Below are 16,251 nucleotides of genomic sequence, written 5' to 3' on the forward strand. Positions count from 1 at the left end.
GTTTTAACCACTGGCCTTTTCACAGCTTAAATCCTGCTTTGAAATTAAGATGTACCACCCTGCTGAGAGGAAAGGAGCTGATAGCATTTTTGTTTGTATGAAGCATTCAAAATGGCTGCATCCTATCACTGTGCTTCAAGCAGGAGAGAGTAACAGAGGCAAATAACGGCCATTCTCTAATTTTTAAGGGCAACATCTGGTAATGGAAAAGCTACTGTTATTCTAAGTACCACATGGTTCTCGCTTTCACTGAATTGGAAAGTTCACATACAACCTGTACTCACCCAGCCAGGTTTTACCTCAGATGCATCTAGCTAGCAGTTTGGAGATACCTCTAAAAGACTTGTGCTTGCTGAGCCTCATTATACGGGGCAGTCACAGGAAAGAAGCCTTCTGTCATAAGCCAGCCCTGAAACTTTTCTACACAGACCCTGCAGTTTTGAAGTGACTCATCAATGACATTAGAGAAAAGTTTTCCAATGCCCAGGCCAGTTTTGGCTCTTACCCACATTTCACCCAGGGCTCCGAAGGCCCTCCATGTTATCTCAGGGTGACAGACAGAGGGGTCAGCCATCATGCCCAAAGTCACCCAGCAAGTCAGCTGAGGTGCTACGGAGCGCAGCAGAGCTCTTGGCTGCCTCTCTAGCTATGATCAGGAGAGGAGAGTAATTAACATTGAAGACAAAAGTGCTCAGAAAGGACATTAAAGCGCCCGAGCGTAGGCGTTTTGAAAAGACAAATTCTTTGCTAGAACAGCTCTCCCACAGAAAAATGCATCTTGGGGGACAGAAGAGGGGAATACAAGCACCTGATTGTGTTCATTCCTATGACGGCGTATGCAAAAAACACAGGATTGTACTCAACATCAGAGCCTCGGAGGTTGAAAAGCCCTGGAAAATAAGAACGCCAAGAATCACAGTCCTGGTTCATCTTTTGCAACATTACAGAAAGCCAAAAATAATCTCAGCAAGACACAGCCAAGCAATGACTCATCACGGGTACAGGCCATGGGTCCAGCTCCCACCCAGCTGTCCCACATCCTGCTGCTTTTCTGGCAATCCTAAGTTTTTGCCACGAGATGGCACCAGAACTGCAGTTTAAACACTCCCATCGGGCAAGGAAATTGGGGTTTAACTTCTCAAGGAGGGCTGGCTTGGAAGAAAGCAGGTACAGGCAAAAAAGACAGGGACACATGTAAAAAAAAAGTAGTGTTTGCCCTTTATTGTCTGTGCAATGCAATAAGAGCTCACTTCTCAACAGCCAGAAGACTTCGAAGTTACAAGTTATCATTTCATTCCAATCCTTCTTTTGATACTTGAGAGAAGAGGGAGACACAATAGGCAAGACTAAAATACTCCAAAAAGGCCTCTCATTCGGGTGCCTCCAACATCTCAGATTCAGACTGTGTAGTCTTAGGTTTTTTTTATGAAGATTTTATCCCGCACAACCCCAGGTAAAGTCAAGAGGGGAAGCAGATGTTCAGCATCTCCAAACTCCTGATTTTAGGGTCAAATAAAAACCCCAGGGTATCCAATTAGCTGAAATGAGTTACTCAAGGCAATAAGGCCAGCCAGCAGGACAGCTGGGAAAAGAACCAACATGTCCTAAATCACAACCCAGCACTGTATTCATTGAACTGTGCAAATTCTGCCACAAAAGTAAAAATAGAGTTTGATTCTCCCCAGGGAAGAAGCAGGTCACTTGAAAGCAGGAAGGAGCCACAAAGAATTCTTTACTGCATGGGTACAAACTTCCTCGCTCGGCCAACTCCCAATGCAGTATGGAGGCAATAGTCTCCTCTGGGGCTCTCTTTCTGTCCCCAGAAACTTGTCTGGAGTTTAATACAGTGAATTGAATTAGATAAAATTAAAGACAACTTCTCCCACTTTCCCCTTTAGGATAGGAAATCAACCAGGCACCTAGCAATAAGCTTCTCTCATAACCTCTTCTGGTCCATCGTAAAACCCTTGATTCATAACCAAGCTGGCTTTGCTGGAGACATTTAATCTGAAACCACCTCAGGGCACCAATTTATCATTAATTTAATTGGAGATGTGCCTGAAAAGGTGAGACACACAATCTCTGCTTGCGCAGGCCTCCCCAGGGAGGAGTCATATTCACCACTCTCAGAAGTACTTCTTTCATGAAAGAACCTTTTTGCTCAGTGTCCCAGATCCAGGAAAGCCCACAGACCTCAGCAAGCTGGCTTCTCCCAGCGCCAGAGACTTTGCGCTGGCAGTGCTGGAGCTAGGAACACACCGTCTTCACTTCTACCTTTTCAGATCAGACACCGGGCATAGGTATTAGCAGCACCCACACCCTGCCAGTGTGCCACACACCTCACACTATGTTCCCACTGCACCAGTCTGCATACTGGTGATTTCTGCACAAAGGATACACAGCACTGGTAACAACAGTCCCGGGGAAACCACTGCTGTTTCTGGCCATTCTCCCTTCCTGCACCCTGGGCTGGGAGCCAGGGTGTGGAGACCTAGGCCCAAACACGGAGGGGACTCTCTAGTGGGACCCTGGGTTGAAATGATCCGGAAATACAAGTTGAGCCCCAACTTACTTGTTTTAACCAAAGCATTTGCCAAACACTGGAGATGTAGAGACTGACTTAAAAAGTTGTGACAATTAGGAAGATTACTGTGAATGCCGCATACCCCACCCTTGCTTTATGTATACAAAGCCACATGTTGCACTGCTTTGTTTATAGCCCAGCCTCCACAGCAGAAAACAGTCTCCATCTTCCCATAGGGTGAGGCAGCATCAGGATATTTCACAGCCAGAAAATCTCACAGGTCTTTTTTTTCCCTTCAAACTGCCTCAGGCTTTATATATAACCTTCCTTTCCCTTTGCCTGGGCTGTTTTTCTAAGGTGACGATTTGCTGCATTTCCTGGGCCAAAACTGTACTCATGAGCTGCACTGGGGTAACAAGGCACTGTGTAGAAATACAGGTTTGCTGTTTGGGCCTAGTTATCGCCACTGCATTTGATACAAGTTAATTGACCTCTAATAAACACATTGGTTGTCATAAGTGCCTCTCACCCTGGCAGGGTTCTTCCTTTCCAAGGCAGGAAGGACATTTATTTTGTAGGAAGAACCAAGAAAGGAGATGCAAAGAAAGACTTACATGCTACTTCATCCAAGGCCGTTACCACAAACCACAGGACCTTCCTCTCAGCCATTTTTGAACGGAGGGCTACAATTTTGTCTCTCCAGCTGACCCCTGCAAAACACAATATGAAAAGCTACAGTCACCAATTTTACTGGGGATGATGACGTAAACACAGACCAACGCATTGGATTTTGGAGGTACCCAAAACACACTGTGCTTGTGCTCCTCTCTCCTTTCTAATAACTGATATGAACTATCTCAAACGAGCTGCCCTCCAGACATCCATGGATTTGTTTTGAAGTTATCTACCCTCTAGCAAATGGTTATTTCAAGTTTTGAAGACAAAGGGGTCATTAGCTGAGGTCCAATCACCTTCTTGATCTATTCATAGTGGGTCATATTGCGCTGCAGTAGTGTTCTTCTCACTACTTTGTAAGAGGAAAGCAAAGGGAAATGGGGAAGTAGAAACAGTCCCTGTCTATTGGGAGTTAAGCTTCTCACCTGTGTAACTCAGGTCGAGCACGATGAGAGGCTTGCAGGGGCGCTGAGGACAGTCTGTCCAGATTATATCGATCAGGTTTTCTTTGACAGGCACAAGGTCATGACCAGCACTTCTCAAGGCTTTGGACATCCTCTTCCACTGGTCTGCCAACGGGAAAAGAGTCAAGAGTGATGGCTTTAAAGAACACACACTGGTTCAACAACAGCCCCATTCACAGGGGGCAAACTCAAGAATCTGAGTCTCCTCTTTTCCTTCCAACCTCTCCTTCTTCCCATTCCCTTAAAAAAACAAGCAAAAGCTATTGCAATTACAGTTCCACAAACGCAGCCGCTACAGCCAGCAGCAGGTACAGAACCTCACAGCCCTGGAGGCTCATGCTTGAGCTGAAGAAGAACTGCTCCAGCTGGGAGACAGAAGTCACTGGAAGAAGCCACCCCAGAGGCTGCTGTGAGGGTGTCCTATACCCCAGTGCAGAACCATGCTAGATTTTAAGCTAGACGAGAGATGAGATGGGCTTCCACACAGCCACAAGACTGAGCCTTAGCACATCTGAATCAAGTAAATGTCTCCCCTTGCCTCCAGTGACCTTTGGATTGGGCCCCACGTTCTGAAGCATGAGTAGATGGATACTCGTTCATCTGATATAAATGGTACCTCTCCAGGAACGTGCTTCCTACAGGGAAAGCTGCAGAGATGCCGAGACCACCAAGCAGGATTAGCAGCGTGGGTTTTGCCTGGGTGTTCTGGCTCACATGCTGGCCAAGGCATTCAGCAACTTTGTACCGAAGTGCCCATGACAAGCCACAGCACAGACAAAAGGAGGTGGATCGGGACTCTGTTTTTCAGGTAAGCTCACTGCAAGCCCAGAGAGTAGTTCTCATCCCTTGTGTTTTGGAGTCAATGCGCTGCTGTGGAGCTCCCGTGATACATGCGTAAAATCAAAATCTAACCTGTTTTCCATAACAGTTTAACCCACCACCCCATCTGGGCCGAAACATGGTTAGCTACATACCATCACACAACAGCTTAGCCAGAGAAGCAAGGAAGCAAAATTTGGTTGCCCAACCCAGAGTTATAAAATAAAGTAAAACCAACCAGCCGGAATAATGAAAGGGTCCACTCCCACCTTCGAGCCTTCTGGAAGGACACTCACTAGCCAATCCTCCTGAGTCGGTGTATCTTTCAGACCTCCATGGATTTTAAAAAAAAAAAAAAAAAAAAAAAAAAAAAAAAAAAGAAAAAAAGAGGTTCAAAGAAGCAGTCATACTGAAGCATTCCCACACTACCCAAAAAGTCCAAGCTAACGCACCAAATACATCTACTAATGAATGCCTAGACGCGTGGGCAAGAAGAGTCACAGGACACTAAAGCAGGAGCAGCAGTGTATCCAAGATGTCCCTAAGCCCCTGCATGATGGGGTATCCCTACAGCCCAAGCTGTAACATGTGCAAAGTGACCAAATAGCCTGTGATTGTTCTCTGTGTATCAGTGGAGCAGCATCACAGCCTCCTACATACCCATTTTCATGAGTGTCCAGTTGTTATCCATTTGATGTGCAGCTTGCAGGAAGTAGCGTCCATCTGTCCACATGGCTGCATGCTGTTCAGTTACTATGGCAGTACCTAGGCAGGAAGATGTGGTGATTTAGAGGTGGGCAGCCACCATGCAGAGACACAGTCAGCAGGGGGAGTGTTTGAAATGCACCCCAATTCCCCAAAAGGCAGCTCTGCTCACTGTTCAAAAGTTAGTCCAGTTTCAGTGGAGATATTCACTGTTTCCCCTGCACTATGAGCTTCCAAATCCTATCAGAGACAGTATGCACCAGGATGCAGCTTAATGAATTGCCTCAGATGAATTCAACTTAAGCATATCTCACCCAGTCAGTGGAACTGGGTAAATGGGGCTTTCCAAACCTTCTGTAACAGAGACTGTGATCTCCACTTGGCTGTTGTCACAGTAACACATACTGTACATCCCCGGACTCCATCCCATCTTCTTACGGGGAGGAAGCCTGGGCTCTGGCCATCCACAAGAAACAGCTGTTACTAGGCTAGCAGACACGGGTATCACTCCCAGCTGTCAGCTGCACCCCTTTCCCAAATGTTACAGCTCTAGCAGAGATGGCTGAACAGGAAATATGAACGTAAACTTCTGCTGGTTTCAGTGTCTGTCCCATTCCACTGACTCCAGATGGAGGGATGCAAGCAGACAGCTGAGGGGCAGTGTCATCTCAGCAAGGCACTCTAGCTGCCTTGCCCTTGGCGATTCAAAAAAAACAAAAAAACATGGCACAAACAGAAACTGAATCCAAGTCGTTTGAGTATCTGTATCTTGACCATACTCTCTGTCACCAGAAACTGAAGCCCAGATTAGTAGAGCAGAGTTGCCAAACATGAATTCATTGCCTTCTACCAAACTCCCCCAACACAAACCCCATTTTAAGCTGCTTCAGCCTGAAAAGAAACACAAGGTGAGCCCCTGTGTGAAACCTCACTGATTTGCTGAGCGCTAAGCTGGGAACACAGACCTTCCAAGTACATAACAAAGGCCCAAAATAGAGAGGAAGGTTATGAAGAGGCCATGCAGGAGGCGTGAAATTAATACAGGATTCACGTTATCCATTAACAGCAGCCCACAGCCCTGGCTTTATCACCTTCCACATGAGGTCCCAGAGTAGTTCATAGGAACTGATGAATGGACCTTCCAAACACATAGGTAGCAGTATTTATTAAACTGATTTACAATTGCAGGGGGGGAGGGGAAAGACCTCAGTAGGCTAAAGTGACTTTCCAACAATCACACAGCAGAGTAAGTTGCAGAGCTTAGGGCACAGCTAGGGTAAAAACTAGGTCTCTTGAAACACAGACCTATCCTACAGCCAAGAAAACATCCTGTCTCAGCAAGATAAGCAAACTTTTCCACAGCGTTCGGTTTCCAAATGCAGTGTGTCTGGCCTGGGCTCTGTTTAAACAGAAAGGCTAGCTAAAGTCCATCTACTATTCACCCAGCCCAAATGGGCAACATGAAAATCCGTTCGTACTGGCTGCACATCAAAAGAAATGACCGCAGGTTACAAACACCACATTAAAGAGTTAACAGGATTTTACTTTATGAGAGGTTCATTCAGGGGTCAAACATTTTCTGAAAACTTGTTATTGCGCTGATATTACATAATTCCAGCGGGTAGCCAAGACATAATTCTGCAGATGCTGAAATGGGAAGAAAACAGTCCAAACAAGCTGGATAGGTTTCCTTTTCCATCCTGCCTCTATGCCATGAATGAGACTATTTCTTTACAGGGGAACTATGTACATTAGCAAGAACCCAAGTTCTGGAAAGGTACCTGCAGAGCCATCAAATCCAGAGATGAACGCCCGTCTGCAATCACAGGGTGCAATGTACTCACTCTAGAAAACAAAAGAGGCAGCAATTATTTATAGCAGCAGGGGGAAAAAAAAAATCAGCTGATGACAAATACTTTGATAAGCTTTTTCTCCTAAAGGACGCCACAGAGAGAACGAAATGAGTTAAAAAATCCTGGGCTCTACTCCACTGGAACATTTAATCATCTGTGATTATATTGTATTTATGTCCAACTTGGTTGTGGGTTTTTTTTTTTTTTTTAAGCTGCAGCACTTTTCTCCCACAAATGTCTGTAAACACTGAAGTGCTTCAGAGTTTGCAGATGTTTATTTCACACTCAGCCTCCCCTTTGGGCAACAAACAAATGCTGCCTTTGAAGCTGCAATGTGAAAGGAGGAGAAACCAGAAGCACCTCTTGATCTTGGAGACCAGAGTAATCAGCGCATAAAATCTGTAAAATTCACTATCTCCAGTGAAGTTCCCTCACTGGCATTTATAAGAATTCCTTTAAGACTTTCTTTTCCACAACAATGACATTGAAAGAAAATCATCAAGGTGGTAAAACTGTAAAAACTTTAACCCTTAGTACCTTTCATAATTAGATGCTGATCCTCTCACTTCTTCCTTGCCTACTCAAAACCCGACTACACCAGAAACCACCAGACCATGGTTTGGTGGGTGAGAGGGAATCAAAGACTACTAGTCCATCCTCATCCCAAACCCATCACAACCTGCGTTTGTGGACACATCTGTTGGGAGTATTACAGAAGAGCCTGAGAATGCACAGATACCTGACGTCCACAGGAGCTGCCAAAATTAAAAGAACAACTGTACCTTGAAATGGCCCACACACCATTTTTATGGGATCCCATTCTGGCAAGTTCAGAGGTCAGAACTGCTGAGTAGACCTGTTAATTAACTAGCGCAACTCAGCAAATCAGCTTAATCCAGGCTGACAGTGCCGATGTTTGAGCTGCAAAACCCCTGGATTTGTACCTTACAAACGGTCTGAAACCAAAGTCTGTTCCTCTGCCCATAAAGCTTCTCTGCACCCAGCTGTGCTGTGGCAAAAGAAACATTTTAGGGACTGAGCTGAGAAATCACAGCCCGATTCTCAGGTGGTTTTAGTTCCTACTGTGATAGATACTGCATTTCCCTGTCTCTGGCCAGGGCTATTTTTAAATCACCTGATTGTTAGAAAATACGCCCTTCAAATCTGTTATTCATCACTCTTCTAAAGAAGGCAGAGGGTTCAAAGCACAGGAGTGAGTGAGAAACACAAATCGCAGCACCTGGGACCAACTCTTTATCACTCCACAGTCAAAGCCCCTCCAGAACAGCTATGTCTCTCCCCTCCTGGGAGATGCCCTAGGCAGCACTCACCACTAACATTTTGAAACTGAGCCTTGGGACAGCAAAACCCATGGCCCAAAAGAGGATCTGGCTGAGTAGCTTTTGCTCCTGATTGCCAGGGAAGATTCCTGGGATATGCTCCCAAGAAATCCTCTATTTTATCCAACCACTAATGAAAGTTGGCAGAAATGGGGCAGGTATTGAGACCACAGGCGCCCTCATCTTTGAGCCAGTCCAGTTTCCTGTGCCTTTTCCTGTCCAGCCCCACAGATCTGTGACATAGGCTCAGCAGCTGTGGGGAGGAGAGGGGTCAGGATACCCACCTTGGGAAGGGACAACTGCCCTCTGCACACCTCTAGCTGGCAGGGTGGATCCACCTCAGTCCACCACAGCACCACCATCACCACTAAATCCCTTTAAAATAACGACGGAGGCATCAGCAGATAGAGAGGACAAAGTCGTTCAGGGAACAGAATCAAGCGCCCATTTCCCTGGCTGCCTATCTCACAGCAGCAGGACAGAACGTGAAGGCAGAGCGATGCCGGACCTGAGGAGAATTCCCCATTTCAACATTTCCTAACAACTATTCAGCCTGTTGACTGCTACAACTCCCCCTCTCCTACACTTCTCAGCTCAAAGCTGGGACTCCATATACCAGGGTCCGACGCCTAAAGGGGATGCTGGAAATTTCCCATTGTGGATAATATCACTAAGTACATCTCAAATCAGACCAGCGATTTCTCTTCCTTTTCTCTTGACCAACACAGCAGAGACTACAGGCTAGTTTGCTTGTGCAGACAAGCAATCTCACATTCATAGGAAGAGTTAACACTGAGCTAGCTGCATTAACAGCACAGAACGGTGAAATGGATTAAAACCATTTAAAAAAAAACCCTAAAAGGAAAAAAAGAAGTCTACCAGTTTTAGATCTGGTAAAAGCTGATCTCAACTAATAAACACCTTGACTGCGTGGGAAATACCTCATACTGTCCCATTCACAGACAAATCCAGGGAATGTTTTAAGAGTTTACAATGAGGCAGATGGGCTTTAAAAGGCAGTATGAGGGATCTGGAGGGGAAGATGGTTCATTAATCTGTCAGTCTGAATTTTTGCACACCCACCTGTTATATTCCATGCAGCAACCCCCACTGCGCAAAGATGAGCCCATGTTTTGCACAAGCTAAAATTACAAGGGGAACACCTGCGTACGCCACACAAAGCACAGGCCACAGCACAGTCAGAACAAGGTATTTCCCTGGGGCTTTTCTTGCAGCTCCGATGGCCTTCAACCTGGCCTTTCACGTCTGCTTTCCACCACACCTGTCAGTCCTTGACACGCAGACAAAACTGGGGGCTGCATCACAGAAACACTCAGCTAAGCCAGGAAGAACCCCAAAAAATTAGTGGTGCTTATCACCAGAGCCTGCACGGTTGCGCTATTAACATGTTAAAGCTTATTCTATCCTAATGTCAACCAAGATCAGCAATGAAAAGTGCAGCTCGCTGCCCTTAGAGCTACAATACCAATGCCATTAAAGAACAAACACTGCTGTGTACTTGGAGGGAGGTCGGTATTCACTGCCAAAAACCTAACTGCATTGGTAAGATCTGGAACAGGTCAGTGCAACCTGTGCACAAGCAGTCTCTTGCTTTATAACTCCGCTGATTCCTCAGCTCAGAACAAGCGTGTGTCAGAGGAGCCAGCCCTGAGCAGAAGACAGCATCTCTGCCAACCCAAACACGGGGCCCTGAGCTGGGCAGGTGCTTCCTTGATGTGGAAGACCAGCCAGATCTGACCAAATTTGTTTTCACTGAGTCAAGGCCTGGGGGTGGAAGCCAGCCCCAGTTAAGCTGTGACTGGCTCCAAACCCAAGCTCTAATCCAAACATCATTCCCTCCCATTAAGAAGCAAGCTCTTCCAATCTCTCAATATTCCCACATGGGCAAACTCCAGATTCAATGTAAACTGGATGACTCAACATAAAAATGGATCCTGCTTTTACCACTGCAACACCCCAAAAGCTCAGACAGGCATTTTTAACCGAACCACAAAGGACTTAGATGCCTCATTCCCAAAAGCATGGCATTTTACCCCTTCAGGATCCAAGGTATTAGCAGCCTTGATTAAGCCAGAGTCAGAGCCAGCTGTGTTTGAGAAGCTCTGCAAGTCTTTCAGCTCCTTACACAACAAAGCATGGAAAGCAAAGGATACAACTTGTGGCAAGCCTCCCGGCAATATTATAACCTAAGCCTTCTAGCCTTGGCAGGAAAACCAATATTAAAAGCATCACAGAGCTCAGAGCTCAAACATTCCCAGTGTTACAAAGAGAAATTAGTCATCACATTGTAGCATCAGGGTGCATCAGCATCAGTCCAATCTAGGGGTTCCTTTGCAACCTAGAAGGGAATAAAGTTTCCCCCAATCTAAACCCTGTGTCAACACCACAGGAGGGAAAGCCCTCTTTGTTGAAAAGTTCTCTGACGTGAATCCCACGACAGCTGAGAGAGGCAAGGACAGCAATAAGTAGGTTGGGCTGTGGGAAAGAAATGGCTCAAGCCACCAAAACCTTGGGTATCATTAAACCGCAGTCTTCTGAGTCATGGAGGGAGCTGCCTAAGAGCAAAATATGACTGCAGGGCTGTGAAGTTCTTATTTGCGTACAGGAAAAAAACCCTTGCTTGGAACATGGGGAAGCTGCAAATCGCAGCTCATCACAATTTACCCGGAATCAGTAAGCCTGTTCTGGGCTCAACAGGTTTTTGCCAATGCCTAAAATTGCACCAATTCCCAAACCTCACAGACAAAATCCTGCACTAGCTAGTCAGGAGGCGCCAGAATCAGCAGCTTTTAGTAATCGTTTCCATTCAGATAGATTCGCTCTGCAGAGAAACCTGACCAACTCGCCCAGCAGGAAATAGCAACATGGGGTTCTCTGCTTAACTGCACTCTGTCAAGGAAAAAGAAAGCAACAGAAAAACCCAGAAGTCCTGAGGGTCACATTCTTCAACTCACATGACAGCATTTAACATCTAGTGAAATGAAACCAGAGTTATATATGGACAGAGGCAGCTTGAGGCAGAAATGCAGGAGACAATAGCAGCTGCAGAAAACGCCTTCCCTCTACCTGCCCAAGTTTGGATCTCCCTAAGAGGAAACACGATGCTGCACATGGTCCCAGGGCACAGGCAAGTCTGGACCCAGCTCTCCCCCGTACGAAGTCAGGGGCAAAGGTTCCAATTCAGTTGCATTTTGCTCTTGTGCACCCTGGGGTAAAAGGGAGCTTTGGGTGTGAGCCAGGAAAGCTTCAGGTCTTTTGTTTCCTGAAAATGGCTGAGGAGGGAAAAACCCTTGGCAGTTCTTGGGTCTCCTAACAGAGCAAACAGAAGAGTGAAACTAGCATATGAGCAGGCAAGGGAGGTAAAAGGCAGTTCAGCAATTTAAAATTAATGTCACGGACTACAAAAATCTTAACGGTGGAAGCAGCACACAACACAGTTACCTCCACGGGTTACTATCCTGGGCCCAGACTTCCCTCCTGTCTTTAGTGCACAGAACAAGCTGATGCAGAGCAGCATCAAAAGGGAAGCGTTGTCGTGGCCTGTTCCTTCCCTGCCTCTCCAAAGGCTCCTCTGCATGGGATCTGAAGGGCTTTAGCATAAGGCAGCAAATTGCAGCAAGAACTGGATCTAGCAATGGGAAAGCTCTGCAACTAATCCTTCGCTACCTCGCTTAAGTGTATGTGTTGATCAGGAGGTGCTAATGGGGAAACTAAAGCCCAGATAATGCGTTTTCCTCCCCCAGTAAATGCATTCTTCACAACAGCCAGGATGGGGACAGCAAGTGCTCTGGCAAGCTTCCTTTTTTGCAGCATGAGCTCCCTTCTCACCAGAATCTGATGAGAAGTTGCTGGTGGAACATCCATGCTGATTTGTTACAGGAACATAAAAACCTCAGTCTCCTGAATAGACTCCAGACACTTTTTCCAACATGATGTTTCTCAAGTTACCCAGGCTTTTATGCTAGAACCATTAAAGCGAGTGAACGAAGGATAATTTTAGTTATCCCTGGCTTTTATTTTTTGCAGGGAAGCACAATCATTCCCATAATCCATACATCCATACCTGGTGGGCATCTCCAGAGGGCACTATGTAGGCTTGGACAGGCTCCTGGACATACTTGGGACTCTTCATCACCTGCCGCAGTTGCTTCAGCAGCTCTGTTGTAATTTTTGGACTCATCTTCCTACCTACAACTAAAACAAAGCACAAAACTTTAGAGCTTCTCCAGCCGTGCCGGGCCACTCACACGCACAGGCTGGAGGCCGTCACTACTGGAAACTCCCCTTGAGGACAACTGTGCCAACATCATCCCTCTCAGCCCAGAATTTCTCTGTCTTGTCACTTCGCTCATGTTCCTTGAGAATGAGGGATCAGGTTGAGGCCAGAGAACCAAAGCTGGTCTATCCTGTAAAGGACCTTTCCCACCTGGTGAAGGACTGGCATGCCCAGTGGTGATACACACGAGCGTAACATACTTGCCAACCCTTCTTCCATGTGGACAGCGACAGCACCAGGAACCAGAGCACCTCAGGCATGCCCTATGACAGCCAGGAAAGGTCTTGGCATGTGATGTTCACAGTCCCAAGTACCCACAGATCGGAAGTAGCCCCACCCGTCACATGCACAGAGAGAAACTTTCACCCTGGGGGCAGAGATACTATGGCTTATATGCCACAGGAGCATAGGCTGCTGGGAGAGCAAGCCATGCACGTCAGGAACTCGGAAATGGATCAGTTAAGAATGCAATTTTTAGAAGTTTCACTATAGCTCAGAGTTTCATAGTGGATTGGTGACCAGATTAACTCAGACAAAAGAAATCTGTTCCCAAGGTCATACACGGATGCATTCACTGGCCATATTTACCTCTGGGCTGCATGTTAGTTCACCTAGCAGGAACACAACTATAACAGGAGGAACAGCCCATTGAACTCTCACAAGTGACTGCCAGGGGACAACTAGGGAGGCTTAAAGCAACCTTCTTTAAAGACCTTTGGGAAATGCTCTGCAGATCTCAGCTGGTGTCAGGCAGGCAGGGGTGGGGCACAGACCAGATGGAAGACAGCAGATCAGAGGGGAAAACAAGGGCACAGGCCAATCACCCTCCCTTGCTGTAGTTTTGCAATGGATGTATCCTTGGCATTGCAGTGAACACCAGCTACCCAGAAACCGTCAATAGCCGGGGCCCGCTGTGAGCACCATGCACAGTGACACATCAGGCCACACTGCTGTGCTGGCACGAGTGAAGGCTGCAGTGGAAGGCACCAGCTGACTGCAGAGGATGTTCAAGCTGTGGGGGAGGCCTGGCCTGAAAGCCTATGAAAATCAAGTAACCTGAACCTCTTCAGAGGTTCTCTCCATCTTTTCTTCACTCACACCTCCAAAGGGTGTCCAAAGCGGCATAATCCCCTTCCTGGTTCTCTACCCATTTCTTTCACATTTTTAAGAATGTGCCAGGATCTTACAACTTTAATGCTGTCACTTTCCAGGGCAAAGTGGGTAGGCTCTGTGCTGCCTGAATGCCATGCTATGCAGTATTTTATTCTGACCAGTTCATTTCACAGCCATGTCCACACACAGATCATAGATGGAAGAAGCAAATAGCAGGAAAGTCTCAAACATTTTTTGCTTATCCAGGCACTTATTCTATTTGTTCCTCAGTAACTACCAGGAGCCCCAAGTGACATTACGGTCTTATGCCAAAACACGATAAGGCACAGTCCTTGCCCTGTGATGTCTGCCATCTAAACGGGAAGGCAGAAAAGCTGTCTCCATTTCACAAGCCATAGGAAGACATGATTTGACCAAGGTCACATAACAGCGTCATGACCAAGTCAGGAACTGAACCAAGATCTGATGCATTCAGGTGTAAAAATCTCAACCCAGGACCACCATTCACACGTCTCAGCACAGGACGTTTAGAGCACACCAGACTTGTGCATGACTGACTGTCTGCCCATAGGTACACTGTGTTTTAAAACCCAGATCACAAGAAGCAAACCAAGCTCAAAAGACACCATACACTAAATCCTCAAATCGGTATCTTGACTCCAGTGCCTTTGCTGGGGTTAGAGTACACCTCAGATTTATCTCTAGGACAAATTTCATAGTTTCATACAGTGTTTGCAAGCTACACTGAACTTCATTATACTGTAATTGTTTCTGTCTGTCCTCTGTAACGAGCTGCTGTAACATTCTATAACACTGCTGCTGATTTATGTTCAGACAGAGGAAAAACACAAAGGAGAGCGAGCAACAACATAACTACTAGCCAGCAGAAAAGAATCTCTTTCTACAAACTCAAAAGGACACAGCTTCCTTTCTTGACCTGTGCTTTGTCTCCAGGAGCCTGAAAGTCTCATTTAAATAGGCAAGGAATGGCAAGGCTTTGCTTTCTAATAAAGCTCCTTGCTGACAAGCCACAGTTTTCTTAGCAAACAAGAGATTCTCTCAAGGACAAAAAAAAAAAATCATTTAAAAAACACTCTCACTGTTGAAAGATCTGCTTGCAATATTAAAAACACAACTAAGCTAGATTAGCAACAAAACCCATATTAAAGAGGACATCTATTTTAGATAACCCCTACAGTATAAGAAATAACTTTAAAAAAATCCTCCACAAACTTTCAAATAAAGTTGTCTTCAATTTCCAGAGAAAGAGAAGCTATTTTCTCCCAGATCTTTGGTAGTCATTTACTCTGGTCTCCCTATAATTTTTAACAGGTGACCTTTCCTTTCTTGGCCATAATTATAAGCCTCTACAGAGTTAAAACAGCTTCTCTATCATTATTTAATCACTCCAGTGATTAAAACCAAACACAGCTGAAATGAGAGTAGTGGATTTAGCAGTGCAAGAAATGGTCCCATTCCCTGCCCTAACTTTTTGAAAGGTGTCAGACTGCCATGTTACCTGCCTCTGTAGTTCCTCGCGTCTGAACACCTCTTGCCTCTGCTCACACAAAACACCATTCAGCTCTCTGCTTGGCCTTCATAAGTTCCACTGTGCCTGAGAAAGCAAAGGGCAAAACTGAAACAGCTAACAAACTTTGCCCCCCATAAAACATTCTCATCCCCCAGCAAAGAGCTGAAAATGCATTAACACTACGTTCCACTGGCAAGATTAGAGATGCACTGAGGGTGAACCATGGGGGAGTGGGGAACGTCAAGGACCAGGCATTCGCTTGTCAAGACTTAAGATTAAATCTTACAAGCATGTGCTGTTTTACGCCAATTTGTTTTCGCAATCATTCTGTCAGAGGCCACTCCCCATTTTACAGATGGGGAAACTAAGGCAGAGCAGAAGTAACATGCATGATGGCAATCAGAGCTGGATCCCAAAATCTGTCACTGTCTAGACATACATTATCTACCCCTCCCTCAGACCATAGGAGTCAGTTCTCCAAGAGCCCAGGCCAGATCCTGCCTGGACAGCATCTCCAACAGACACACGGGGCAAAGAGCAACCACGAAAATGCTGCCGGAGGAACCAGACACCTCCTCCTGCCTCCCACATGCACACAGAGCGATGGGCTGCTGCAATCCCAGGCGCCAGCAATAGCGAGAGTTGGGACACCAGGCCCGCTGTGTCAGGGTGTGCGTCAGTGTCATGGCGGGGAAGGGAGACGAGGCCAGGAGGTCAGGCTACAGCTGGGTCTGCCTGTGGCTGCCGTGTTAGACCACCCTGAGTGTTTACGTCCTGTTTGCTTCAGACACGCTCGTCCTTCTGATAATTTCCTCTTCTTTTTCCACAAATAAACTTGTCCAAAATAAGCATGTAAGCTTGCACTGTCAGGAACCAGCGACACCACCTCAAAACCAGGCCTCTCTGGCCTGGGCTGACTGCATGCAGGGC

At 46.3% G+C, this 16,251-nt stretch overlaps 1 protein-coding gene across 1 annotated transcript in view; it reads right to left on the reverse strand.

Annotated features, from left to right (window-relative positions):
- Positions 1 to 12,591, reverse strand: part of XPNPEP1 (X-prolyl aminopeptidase (aminopeptidase P) 1, soluble) — a 28,053-nt gene extending 15,462 nt beyond the window's left edge. Inside the window, exons 1-7 of the mRNA XM_009577882.1 lie at positions 12,465 to 12,591; positions 6,969 to 7,032; positions 5,143 to 5,247; positions 4,721 to 4,813; positions 3,625 to 3,768; positions 3,139 to 3,234; positions 809 to 890 (exon numbers count right to left, since the gene is read on the reverse strand). Coding sequence (XP_009576177.1) covers positions 809 to 890; positions 3,139 to 3,234; positions 3,625 to 3,768; positions 4,721 to 4,813; positions 5,143 to 5,247; positions 6,969 to 7,032; positions 12,465 to 12,581 — 701 coding nt within the window. The 5' untranslated portion in view covers positions 12,582 to 12,591. The remainder of the gene's footprint in view (positions 1 to 808; positions 891 to 3,138; positions 3,235 to 3,624; positions 3,769 to 4,720; positions 4,814 to 5,142; positions 5,248 to 6,968; positions 7,033 to 12,464) is intronic.
- Positions 12,592 to 16,251: the final 3,660 nt, after the last annotated feature.

Source organism: Fulmarus glacialis, unplaced genomic scaffold, assembly GCF_000690835.1.
Source record: "Fulmarus glacialis isolate BGI_N327 unplaced genomic scaffold, ASM69083v1 scaffold2560, whole genome shotgun sequence".
In the NCBI taxonomy this organism is placed as follows: Eukaryota; Metazoa; Chordata; class Aves; order Procellariiformes; family Procellariidae; genus Fulmarus; species Fulmarus glacialis.